This window comes from Vanessa cardui, chromosome 25, assembly GCF_905220365.1.
Source record: "Vanessa cardui chromosome 25, ilVanCard2.1, whole genome shotgun sequence".
Taxonomy (NCBI): domain Eukaryota; kingdom Metazoa; phylum Arthropoda; class Insecta; order Lepidoptera; family Nymphalidae; genus Vanessa; species Vanessa cardui.
In genome coordinates this window covers 5,104,394-5,117,481 of record NC_061147.1, presented here as the reverse complement: position 1 = coordinate 5,117,481, position 13,088 = coordinate 5,104,394, and the positions used below count along the sequence as shown (strand labels likewise).

Here is a 13,088-nt window from a genome sequence, read left to right as displayed (position 1 = left end):
AAACTAGCATCCTGGAGTTTATTCCAATTCGAGGCAGTTACCCTCGTTACGTTGATATGAGCACGAGTTAAATGAAAAACACGAATTAAGCACACGAAAATTTTGTTGAGCTTGCCAGGATTTGAGCTCGCAATCTTCGGTGTCAACGAACTCTGTATGGACCAATCGGTTCAATTTCATTTTACATTACTGAATTTGACCAAATACTTATTAATGACATTGCATATATATGCTGTAAAGGTGCATCTGGTAAAGACGCGTTGAAGGTTTATGCTTCTAAATTAAAAAGAGGTCTTTTAAGAGCTGTAGCTGGGACTTGGGAGACAGTTACTAATGCAATTTGTAATAAGCTAACCATCCTTCTTGGTAAATACTTCCCGTTTCAGAAAAGGATATGTCTCTTAATCCGCCGCACTGCATCGCATATGATTGTCGTTTTTATTTCTATATGTCTTAAGATTATTTTTCACCGGCAATCTTCCCTAAAATTTTGCTCCGGTATTCTAAAACATTTAAAATACTTACAAATTCTTTAAGAGCTTAAGCAAATTTAGAGAGCGATAAGCTAAACGATGTCGAGTTTTCTTCTTTCGTATGTCTTATTAATGATACCAAAAAGAGAAAGATCTATGTTTAGGAATACGCTAAATAGTAATCTTGATTTAGTTGTTTATTTATGCGTTAATAACAATGCTGTTTAGTTATCATGCAACTTTTCACAAGTCACTCGTCATTTGCACTTTAGCTTTATTAATGGACTCAACATAGAGAGTACAATTTCTTTATCGATCGTGTTAACTGACTGACTGACTATCAAGATTGAATTAAGAGCTGAGTTTTTATGAGAATGATCTGTAACCTATTTACTGCGTTCGCAATCAGAACCTTATTTCAAGTTGATGAGATGACTCCAATTTGCCGGCCTCACTGCACTTTCTAACGGTGTACACTATTATCTCTATAATGATTTGCGTTCTTTTTGTATACAGCGTTCATTAAATTTCCTATAATAATCTGTGGTACGCCGTTGACATGGATTTGGGTAATGTCTTGTAGCGACAATTTTTTTTTTCTTTCTATTGTCTTATATGTGCCATCGTTATAGTTGTGATAAGTTCAAGCTGATTTGAATTATAAAATAAGAAAAAATTAAATATACTTTTCAAGTAGGCTTTTACAAGCACTATTGAATGTTCATTTTACAATTATATTAAGTGAAGCTATCACCTGTTCGGAATGTAGATTCCACCTTGAAGAACCGGCAGGAAATTCAGAAGTTACTGTTTTACAATAAACAATGATTATGCTCTGGTTACAAAACTTTTACTTAATTGCTAATAATAAAAGTAAATTTATATTATTTGTAGCGCCTACCTACCTAAATATCGTATAGACCGCAGGAGAATTAAGACCTTTTGCGTAGAACAAATCCTAGTTCACGATAGTTATTGTTGTCGTCGTTGTGACCGCTGGGGCGTGACGCTTGCGCCGGCGCAGCCACCAGTGCCGCGATGGCGGTGTGGTGCGGTGCGCGTATCTTACCTCTTGAGAGACGCGTCTATTCCATCACGCTAGTGGTTGGTTCTTGTTTTTATATGTAACGGGATACACTAACGTTAACCCCGTTTTGCGGGAGTGTGTCAATGATGTGTTTGTGTTTGGATTTATTTTGAAATACGCAATGTTTATTTACGATACGTTAATTTTATTTGCAAGAAAATATAAAATATTACTCGATAATATTTCAGTGATTTTTGATATACTGTATAAACAATAACAATGTTACGTTAATACTATATTTAAACTAAATTTTCTACATCAATAATATTTTATTTCCTAAATATAGGTATATCTAAACTTCAAAAAATATTTTCACGTCCAGAATTATAGAGATATTTTTTTACAATAATACTGCGAGATAGTTTTTTTTTTAATTTTTAAATTTATTGTTTTGTATTCACATGACTTTGCGAATTACACATTCGTATTTTATAAGGAAGATGTTTCTGATCGATTATTCTGCGAAGGCTGATGCGGCTGTTTTTAAATAATGTTACCAATACATTACCAAGTAATAAAATGCTTGAATTTTGCCGATAATTTTGAAATTTGTTATGCGTACGAAATAAATCATTTGAATTTATTAACATTAGTAGTAATCGCTTATATCGAGTAATTGTGTTTTTATCTATATTAATATTATAAATGTGAAAGTTACTCTGTCTGTCTGTCTGACTGTCGCTCTTTCACTAGCAAACCAAAACAGATTTCTTGAAATTTGTTATGAAGCAAACTTGAAGTCCAAGTAAGGACATAGGCTACTAGGCTTATCTAATACGTGACAATCAACCCCTATAACGAGAACGAAGCCGTGAGCAACAACTAGTTTTTTATAAATTTGTGAATATAAACGCTACGTTTGTGAATGTTAAATAAGCTCTTAAACTACGCGTAGTAAATGATAGAATATTGAGACGACATAACTTGAAGTATTGAATGAGTGATGCTATTTTTTTTAATATAAACCTTGTAGGCATATAACTCTGCAACCATCTGGTGGTAAGTGGTATTGAAGTCTAAATGCGTAGACGGTCAGTTCAGCCAGGGAGAATGAACTTCACGCCTCGTTTGAAGGAACGTTAGGATCTCAATATAATATAAGCTATTCTTCTCAAAATTGAAATTCCCAGAAATCGTGAGGAAATAAATGGCCTAGCATAATGTTTACGTGGGTTAGTTTTTTTTTTTATTCGTTCGTCAATCACTATGACCAATCGACGCGGAATCGTCCCGATTGATTATAGGAATTTATTTTTTTCCGTTGATCGTTTTTGTAACAGCCAGTCATTTATTGACAAAAAACCTTTTTGGAAAACAATGTTTTTGGTCCTGTTTATTCCTCTTGTATTTAAGTAAGAATGCTATATTACTTCTTTTTTTACATTTGTACTACTGTGTTTGTTTTGATAGCATAGTTCGATATAAATTATAAAGTTAGGTGTCTCTATCTCAAAAAGCCTTCCTTCCTACTACATGTTAGGTTCGATTAAAATATTTTAATATCTGTGATGTTTTAGATACTTAAATATGAAATTAGCATTTTGTCGTACTACCTGCTGAAATATATCCGATTTAGTTAAAAATTCCAAATTCAAATTTACCTATATTGAATTAATTTGACTGGTACATTTGAGTTTTGAAAAAGAGCCATTCATTTGTTTTCTCCTCATTATTTTTGTCTTTGGCGTCGCTTATTACTTCACAATGAAAAATTTGATATATCGGTATATTTACGAGTTCTAGTTCTACTGCTGAAGAAACAGCTCGAAGTTTTAATGATGTGTACGGAGCTAGTGTCTCAGAAAAAATGCACCGTACGTTTTTGGTTTCAACGTTTTCGTTCTGGAAATTTCGACCTTCAGAACCTCCCCTGTGGACCTAATGTAACAAACAAAACTGTTCGAACCAGTTAGGTCGTCTTCTACTTCATAAAAATCTGATGCGCTACTATTCACAACGCGAGAAAATTTTAATATTTTCATGTTTGCTTTGGATTGCAATTCTAAAATGCAGAATATTCCAATGAACATTTGCTCGCAGATAAATGTTGATATAACAGGGGTTTTTAGTTTTTAGAGCCATTTTATGGGCAGAGATACTCGTGGCGATAGGAAGGAATTAGTTTCAATTTCTTCGGTTCTCTCGCAGGAAATCGATTCTATCCAGTTCTGAATCGTTAACTGTTCATATCATTTGTTACTGTACTTTTGCCCTATGGTGTTGCGTTTCTCTTTACTATTACAAAATCAACAATATCTTTGCAGTCATCTTTAAGTCTATACATTAGTAATATAAGGTAAACTTTATTGAGTGATTATTTCTTTGCTACAATTGAGATACTTAAATCATCGATAAACAGTTTAGATATGTTTATTGAATCGTTATTGACAAATGATGTATAGAATTTTTTTAATATATATTTTTAGATTCGAGTGATCAATTCTGTCTTTATCTATCAAATGTCTATTTAATAATGATGGAAAGAGAAGTAAACATAGTTTTACTAAACAACCGTTAATCAAAGTTGATCTGTAAAGCTGGATAGATAATATCTCTATTATATGTTATAATAGGTATTTAGATTTCGGTTATTTTCTGTTCGTATTCATACATTACTTTTCTATTTCAACAAAAATACCGAGTAGCGAAAAGTTATCGTACGTCGTTACTTGTTACACAAAATTATTTATTTGATATGAGCGCTCTGGAGTTTTCTAAGGAATTGTTCGTCTGGCATTTATGAAATACAAACTTTATTTGGTATTTTCTCCCAATTTCACAGTTATTTCATTTCGTTGTGCAAATATTTCTAGAAAGGTCAGGACGACATAGTTTCTGATGTTAGGTTCGGTATGAATTTGTGGTTGGATTTTGACAACTTGTGACTAATGGAATACATTGAATAGTGACTTTAGTCTGTATTATTTTGTAATGTTTCATTGTTACAATATATGTACATTTATTTAGTTCTGATTTTATATCACTAGATGTCGTGGTTCATTTTATTCGTGTTTCCTAATCACGCTATCCGTTATCAAAGAAATTTGACTAGCAATAAAAATGAATACAACTGTCTTGGTCTTAGGAATCAATGGTGGTTTATTCATGGTCCTTCGAGCCGAATTATGTAGTTTCGATGTGGTTTGTGCATGTGCAATGTAGGTTGATCTTCAGGCCTCATAAAAAAAATCTACAAATTTGCTTCAGTGGTTTGAAAGTAACCATTGTGTTAGAAACTTTTCACACAAACATGTTGAACCTAATTCAATTTAATGGCGAATATTCAGCCGAAATACTTTTATTTATAAGATATTTATAAAACTAAGTACCTAAATCAGATTATTTAATATATTTACATAGTTCTGAATATATATTTTTTAATGTATTAGTTATAAATTTGGCTCAGCTAAACATTTAACAGTATTGATAATTATAATATGTTGGAAGTGTAGACTTATATATCAAATAGATAGGTTATTTTTCCGAATCGATGATAGCTTTGAATTCAAATCAACACATAACATTTAATACGTCGATTGAAAAGTGAAGCTTTTATGAACCTACTCGAGTAAAGAACATTTTGCTTTTGTTTTTTTTTTTTAATGAAACATGGTATTTTTGTTTGTGAACGTATTAGTATTGTGTGTCTGTGTGCATTTATGTTTATTAAGAGCTTATCCTTAATTGAAAATACAAAGATTGTATTCAATTGAATGTAACGATATTATACAATATGTATTGATTGAATGGAATCTGAATATTACTACAGAATGTACGCATTCAATGCATCGCTAATCGTACTTATTTACATACACAACCATTCACCGATTGTGACTAATTCCGTCGTTGAATGCGTTCATATCACACACGATAAATTAGTAGAAGATTAAATACTTCAAAGATTTACTAACGAATTTGCGATTAAATTGTACTTAGGGCCCTGTACTTTTTATAGTATTGATTAATTATTATTATAATTAGATATATTACGTAAATAGTAAATTATTATTCAAACTATTCACTAATATTATCTGCTCCATGGTTGTGAGAAGTTTTTTAAAACATCGGGTTATGATATTATATTTCAGCACATAAACAGCAATATTAAATTTGACAAGCTAAATGTAACATATAAATATAATACATATTATAAAGAAAAAAGACTAAACCTATAAACTGTGCAACGTCGAAATTATTAAATACAATCTCTTGCAGACAAAACAAACCTCTGCTAATTAATAACAATATTTTTTGTGATTTTTACTGCAGTTTTTTTTATTACACGTCTACCATTGTTCTGTGGTAGCTACAGATATATGTATGTATGTTCGCTTTATACGTTGTCTCGATTGAAATGATTTATGAATAATAATTATTTTTTAACTTTAACCATAAAGTTTTTTCGGTATGATATTTGATGACGAAAATATTAACACTATAGACATCAATATATATATAACTTAATATTTATATATAGGTTGTTTTAGACCTTAACTTTTAGCAGTCGGTGGTTTGGTGACCAACATATAACATTTGTTTATTAATTTCAGATAGATCCAAACACAGCGTTCTTGAGAGCGGCTCGCGGTGGTCAACTCGACACCGTCGTCGACTTGCTCGACTCCAGCGCAGTCAAAGACATCAATACCTGTAATTCGGTAAGCTTATAATAAATTACGATGATTACAATTAGCAACAAATCTAAACTGCATGTGATGTGTGACATAATCAATATAGATATATACAGGACCGGATTTGGAGGTTAGTAGGCACTGGGGCAAGAGTGAAGAAGATAGTTTTTAAATTTGCCAATAAGGGTCATATATATGACAAGGAGAATATATAAATTTGCTTAGTGGTAGGGCTTTGTCCAACATACTGACGGACACAAGGGACATAACTTTCTGAGGTTGTCGGATATTAGCGATGTCAGGAATTTTTCATATTGCTTACGTCGCAATGTCTCTGGGTGACCATTTTCCATCGGATAGCCCATTAACGCATACCGATTAAAACTTATTAACGACAAAAATACACCACGCCGCCCCAATGTTTGTTGGTGGACATAAACGTCAAAGAGTCAGTCATCAGAGCATCCAGAAATGTTGCAATCAAATCTATTCCTGAAATGTTACCTCATATTTAACTAGCTCCACATCCCGATTTTACATTGGTACAATATCTATTTACAACTTTCAGATCGAAGAAAAAATACAGAAAGAAAAGTTTTTATTTTTTCCGGCTAGGAAAGTTCATATTCTCGTCATTCCTAAAACCATGTATTATACATAGAAATATTCCCCTTGAATCATTTTGCTTATTGATAGAACCTATAAGTGTCATGTTAAAACAACTGTTGGACCAAACTCCGCGCAGAACTACTCGGAGCTTGTGTATGACTTACTTGGTATTAGTGTTTTGTACAAGCTCACCGGGTAGTGTACCACCCACTCAATACTTGGTATTGGTATCCCGATATGAAGTGTGATTGAGCCAGCAACTGCAGGCACAAGGTACACAATGTTTAGGCCCCAAGGTCGGAGGCGCATTGATGATGTAAGGAATGGTTAATATTTCTTAAAGTATAAATGTCTGTGGGCTGTGGTCACCACCAAGTCGCTTATTCACGCGCTTACCAGTCCATTCCATGAAAATATTTTAGATTGTTCCTTGTCGGATTTGTGTATTTAGTTTATAAGTGTTTTTTTTTTCAACATTCAATCTGAATCTGTTTTGCTTTACTGTTCAACAATAGATTGATTATAAACATAAGTTTTGTAATTTTAAAAACTCACTTTTTGCTCGGACTTAAATCTGCGGCCTTCAAGTAAAACACACGTGCTCGAATCGCTGAGTCATTTCGTCTAGTATTTATTGAATACAACAAATAAAAGTAAATTATGATCGATGGTTTTTTACGAACAAATATTATTGAATGTTTTAAAAGCGTTCACAGATATTGACTTCTTTGAGTTAATTAAATTGTAGGAATTGCGTTTGAATAGATAATGTATATTTTTAATGTATTATATGAGATCACGATGAAATTAATATGAATTAAATATCATCACGCACTAATCTGAGCTTACTTAAGTTGACCAAATTTCGCTAAGCAGTGTGGGGTGTACTTATCTTAACAGTTAAATGATTATAAAATAAATCTAGTAGCAGAGTAATTATTTTTTTCTTGTGACTTACTTTAATTTATTTTGTAATCATGTTAAATATTTAAATTTATTGTTATGTTTGTTAATATTAAATATTATGCTTCTGATTATGTTGACTTACTTTCTAGCCCATAGGTCATAGGTCGTGAAGAGATCGATACTTAACTATACGATTACTTTATTTTAGTCGTGTCTTGTGTAATTCTTATTAATTTTCGTGTAAATGTTACTATAAAAATGATGTATTTGTGAAATAAAGAATGTTTTTTTATGTAATACACTTAATACGTTGTATATAAACGGCTAATACCTATCTTATTACGACTCATATCGGTTAATAGCTTTAGGGGATCAATTATCTCGATACGGGTAGCCATAACCACTTACGAAAATAATCGATACGTTGCCAAGACCCGTTGAATTAGGTCACGTCAAAACTAACTTTACTCATATGGTCTGTTTCAATGGCAGAAGGAGTAAAGACGAGCGAACCTAAGTTTACGATAACAGCTCTTCTCTGTTATGCCGTACATGTTTTGATTAATATAGGTACGTTTATTAAAAAGCTGTGCTCGTGTACTCGTACCTTGTACGTGTTTGAATTTAACAAAAAATATATATTATTGTAGCCTAAGTTACTCATTTTTATATCAGTTATCTGCCTGTGAAAGTCCTGTCAAAATCGGTCTAGCCGTTCCATATATTAGCCGAAACAAACAGACAGACAGACAAAAATTGTAAAAAATGTTATTTTGGTATATGTACCGTGTTTACATTTATATGCGTTAAGTAAAAAGGCTATTTTCAAGTAAAAGGGCTATTTTAATATTACAAACAGACACTCCAATTTTATTATATGTATAGATATACTACTATTTTCCGTAAGTACTTACGTATAACCATTTTAATTTTACTTCCAGAGATAACTTAATTGCAAAATAAAAAAAAATGGTAATAAATGCTTGTGAGCGAAAGGTTACTATACAATTAGTGAGTTTATGTTTGATAGCAAACCTTGGGAATGAAACGATCGCCTCCTCCTGTTTCAATTCATATTCAATTATGTATCTTATTAATTTGACAAAAAAAGACCCGCTGAGGTTTCGCCGGTTTTTCGCAGGTCAGGGTGTTCCTTTTTCCGAAGCGGCGCCTTGACAGTGTTTAATTTGACTATCAATAAGTAAGTGTAATGCTTCTATGTTGAATAAAGGAATTGGTGTTTCAGTTTGACTACGTTCGCGTACAAAACTTAACCTCAATGTGGACCATAGACAATTTACGATATCATGTTATTTCAATGTCAGTTGTTTATTTGTCTATTCCTCTTGCCATTGGAATGGACTTTATGTCTATGTGGATGCTCTATTTGTCTTATGACATGACAAAGTTTCCACTTGTTCATATATCACACTGTAACAAAGCCTTTGAAACTTGATAGAACGGGGATGCTTTTATGCTGTTTTGAATTCGTTATTGTGAAAATTGAATGGAATAATTGATTCCCTTTCAAATACCTATTAAGTAAATATATCTCACCTGTGGATACCTGTGTGTCACCGGTGGAGCTATTCTGTACGAAGAAATTCCACATTCAAACGAGAAATGAAATGTCGGAATGTGACATGCGATATCGTATGAAATTATGAAATTTATAGGATAAAGGTATCAAAATGTCATATCATTGGAAGTTGGTTTTCAATACTTCACGAGTGAAAAACGAAGTGAATTCTTACAGAATCACACCACTACGGAAGTTTTATTAGTGCAACTAATTTAAAATTTAGCTCCAAGATTTGACATATGAAGATACCTGTCTTCGGCAACGAATATTTCCCTCTAGTGCAAGTATAGGTACAGTCTCTTTTGACTCACTCTTGTTATCCGATGGAGTCACAATTCGAAAAGTGTTTAACACGTACAATCATTTCTGGGCTATGGGAGTATAATCATTAACGATTTCCAAACATCTTACTGGGATGGAGACTTTTCTTGAAACCATTTTTATAAGCCAGATTCGGACTTTTGAATAACCTAGATTTCGATATTTGCGTTCTTGAGGTGGCATCAAATTAAATCTTTCTAAATTTCGAGAGTTGTAGATTAGATCGATATATTTTTAATTAGTCTCGCTTTAACGCTTTGGCAGCGTCTTGCCACAAGGCCGGATGTGTTAGGGCAAGACGGGGATCGTGCTCTACCGCACTTTACCTTTAGATGCGTTAGGAAGAGATGAAAATCGTGTCGATAGTATTTCTGCCTGATCCTCAGTAGGAGTAGTTTTATTTGCTTGTATTGCCTGAAGAATATAGTAAGGAAGTAATTTTTTTCGTTAGAATTTTACCCTATTATTATCTCAACATAATATATTATTTTTTTAGTTGCATCAACTTTTAGGTCCAGTCGAATCGAAATTCCAGATACGAACGCTGCATATATTTTATAAGCTAATAACAAATGTCATAATTATGAACTCAGTTACATCACAACTTGATATTCTCGTAGCTTGGGTTCCGTAGAGTTAACTTTGATTACTTAATCAAGGTATTCAATCGAACGATGAAACCATTCCAGTAAATACACATGGGTAACAGCTACGTATGCCTTCTTTATTAGTTTGTGTAATATATTAAAAATGTATTTATCAGTTTAGACTAAACACAGATCCGATTAAATGAATATTAAGCGACTAAATTGTAAACTATTTACTGTTAAACATATAACGTGTCTTCATCAGCTATTTATTTAACACGTATAATATTAGATTTTTTCTACGTTATCATATGATATTATGAAGGTGAATTTTTTCACATTATTCGTCGTCACGTAAAGGGTATGCATTAAAGCTTGAAAAAAACGTCGAGAGAAATGTATGCGATAGTCAAAGAGCATGTAAATGACATATTTTCAGTTTGAATTTTCTTTTTATAATTTTAATATAAATTACAGTCACATTAGTTGTATTTTTTCTTTGAAATTCTATTTAAGACGCTACTCATATTGCATGCGGGTTTTCATATAATGAAAAGAGTACAAATATTTTTTATTGTTATTTGGGTCTTTGGGAAAAATAATACAATTTGCAAAGACCTAAATTAAAATTAAATATTGTAATATAATCATTTTTGTTACACAAGTATCTATATTATTTAAGTACATGTTTAATCAAGAAATACACGAATTACACAAAAAATCAAATTAAATGAATAAAGAAAATATTCATTATTCAAATAGACTCATGTAAAATGACGATTTAAATCACTTATGAATCGTCATTTTACAGCGTTGAATTAAATCTAAAGCCACGAATTTCTTGTGCCATTCAACAATTAGTGGAGCTCCAGTAATCGTCCCGTTTTGCATCACTCTTCCACAGTCGCCATAAGTGCACAGTCCATACACACATACCCTATACGAATGCCAAGTCTATAACCGGGTCACCTATTAACTCACTTTGCGGTCTCTCGGGACCAATCATCCTCGTAATTATGCGCAGTTCAGTGTTATTCCATTGTAAATCGACCTCCATGGTGCCGTGTCACGATAATTGTTATTGAATTACATTATATTCACGATAAAAGGTCAAATAAGACATGTATGTTTTTGATAAGAATAGAATCTGATATTCCATAAATGTTACATTGCTGAGCGTACGCCTTTCCCATTAATTACAAGGCTCTGTGCTCATTCCACAACGTTGCTCTAAATCAAATTTGTCTTTATATAAGTCACCGTATGATTACAAAATTCGTCAGATTGTAATCTGTCGAAATATAACATATACATATACTTGACGACCTCCATGGTCGAGTGGTGGGTACACCGGTTTTCATGGGTACGCCACTCTGAGGTTTCGGGTTCGATTCCCGGCCGAGTCGATGTAGATTACCATTAGTTTTCTATGTTGTCTTGGGTCTGGGTGTTTGTGGTACCGTCGTTACTTCTGATTTCCATAACACAAGTGCTTCAGCTACTTACATTGGGATCAGAGTAATGTATGTGATGTTGTCTCATATTTATTTATTATTATTATTTATATGTATAACATAAACATATACATATGTGGTCGAAATCATAATACATTATATGCAGGGTTTTCTCTGATGTTCTTCACTGCCAAAACACGAGATAAATTGTAAACACAAATCTAGAACCGTGATCTTATCAGTATTTAGTATTTATTTTAGTTTAATGTGAAAGTAACTCTGTCTGTGTATCTGTCTGTTTTTCTATCACTACCAAACCACTGAACTGAATCTGATGAAATTAGGTATGAAGCAAATTTGAACTCCATGGAAGGACATAGGCTACTTTTGTTGCCTAACACGTGACAAACGATCCCCTAAAACACGAGCGAAGCCGCGGGCGACACCGAGTATTTAAATATAAATGGGTGATAATAAATTGCTAAAACTACTACTAAGAAAGCGAGTCATGATCACGACGGTTTCGCTAAAACGTCACGACTTGTGCATGAATTATTCTTTGGAGTATTTTATGATAAATGCATGTAATTTAGTTTAAGAGCCGAAGTGGCAAAGCGGATCGAACACGTGGATCTTAAGCGAAGATCGCGGATCAGATCTAGTAAGTACTGCTTGTGTTTTTTGTTTGTTTAATTTTTTTTTTGATCGTGTTGATCGTGATCAGAAATATCACAAACCGCAGGCACCAAAAAAACATTTTGAAATTTACAAAAAATAATATTATTAAATAAATTAAATTGTGAATTGTGGAATGGAGTAAATACTGAGTTTTGTGCGGGTTCGTCTCTGTAGAATCTATTTTCAAAACTTAAATAGTTTTACATTTAATTCTCTAGCATGATCAAAAATTATTTTACTTTATTTGCAAAACGAATATTTTTATTTCGTTTGTGAAAAAATATGTCTAGAAATGCTTTCAAAATGATAAGCAGAATACTATGCAATGTAACATTGTATAGTATTCTGCTTATCTTCTTCAGAATCTTGATTCAATTTTGTGTCTGCGGATTAAAACATTTCAGCTCAACACGGTCCAATTCATACCGTGCTCAGCGGAGAACGAAAACATGGTCGGAGTGATGTAGATATCGGCATGTACCAATTTCGAATATTGCAATAGCTGTATGCTATCGTCCAACAGGAATAATCTATACTGGATCAGCTTAGTTTCACACCACACCAAACCTTAAAATGAGACTCAGGCTATTTAATTAACAAGTATATAAAAAATAGTCAGTATATCTGAAAACCAAATACTAAGCTATAGTATTCTACAAATAATATGAAAAGGACCATATAATATTACACAAAGAATTTAATGAAAACAATTTAAGTATACCTGAAAAATTGCGTTTTTGACTTTAATTTTACATAGTTA

At 32.5% G+C, this 13,088-nt stretch overlaps 1 protein-coding gene across 4 annotated transcripts in view; it reads left to right on the top strand.

The window, feature by feature from the left end:
• Positions 1-13,088, top strand: part of LOC124540582 (ankyrin-3-like) — a 146,525-nt gene that overhangs the window by 44,012 nt on the left and 89,425 nt on the right. For 3 of the 4 annotated variants that reach the window (XR_006967148.1, XM_047118269.1, XM_047118268.1), the window contains exon 2: positions 6,111-6,218. Coding sequence is in view for 2 of the 4 variants with exons in the window: in XM_047118269.1 (XP_046974225.1) it covers positions 6,111-6,218 (108 nt within the window). In the remaining 2 variants the exon portion in view is untranslated. Of the gene's footprint in view, positions 1-1,465; positions 1,578-6,110; positions 6,219-13,088 lie in introns of those variants that run through there. The other variant, XR_006967149.1, reaches the window with a different exon arrangement.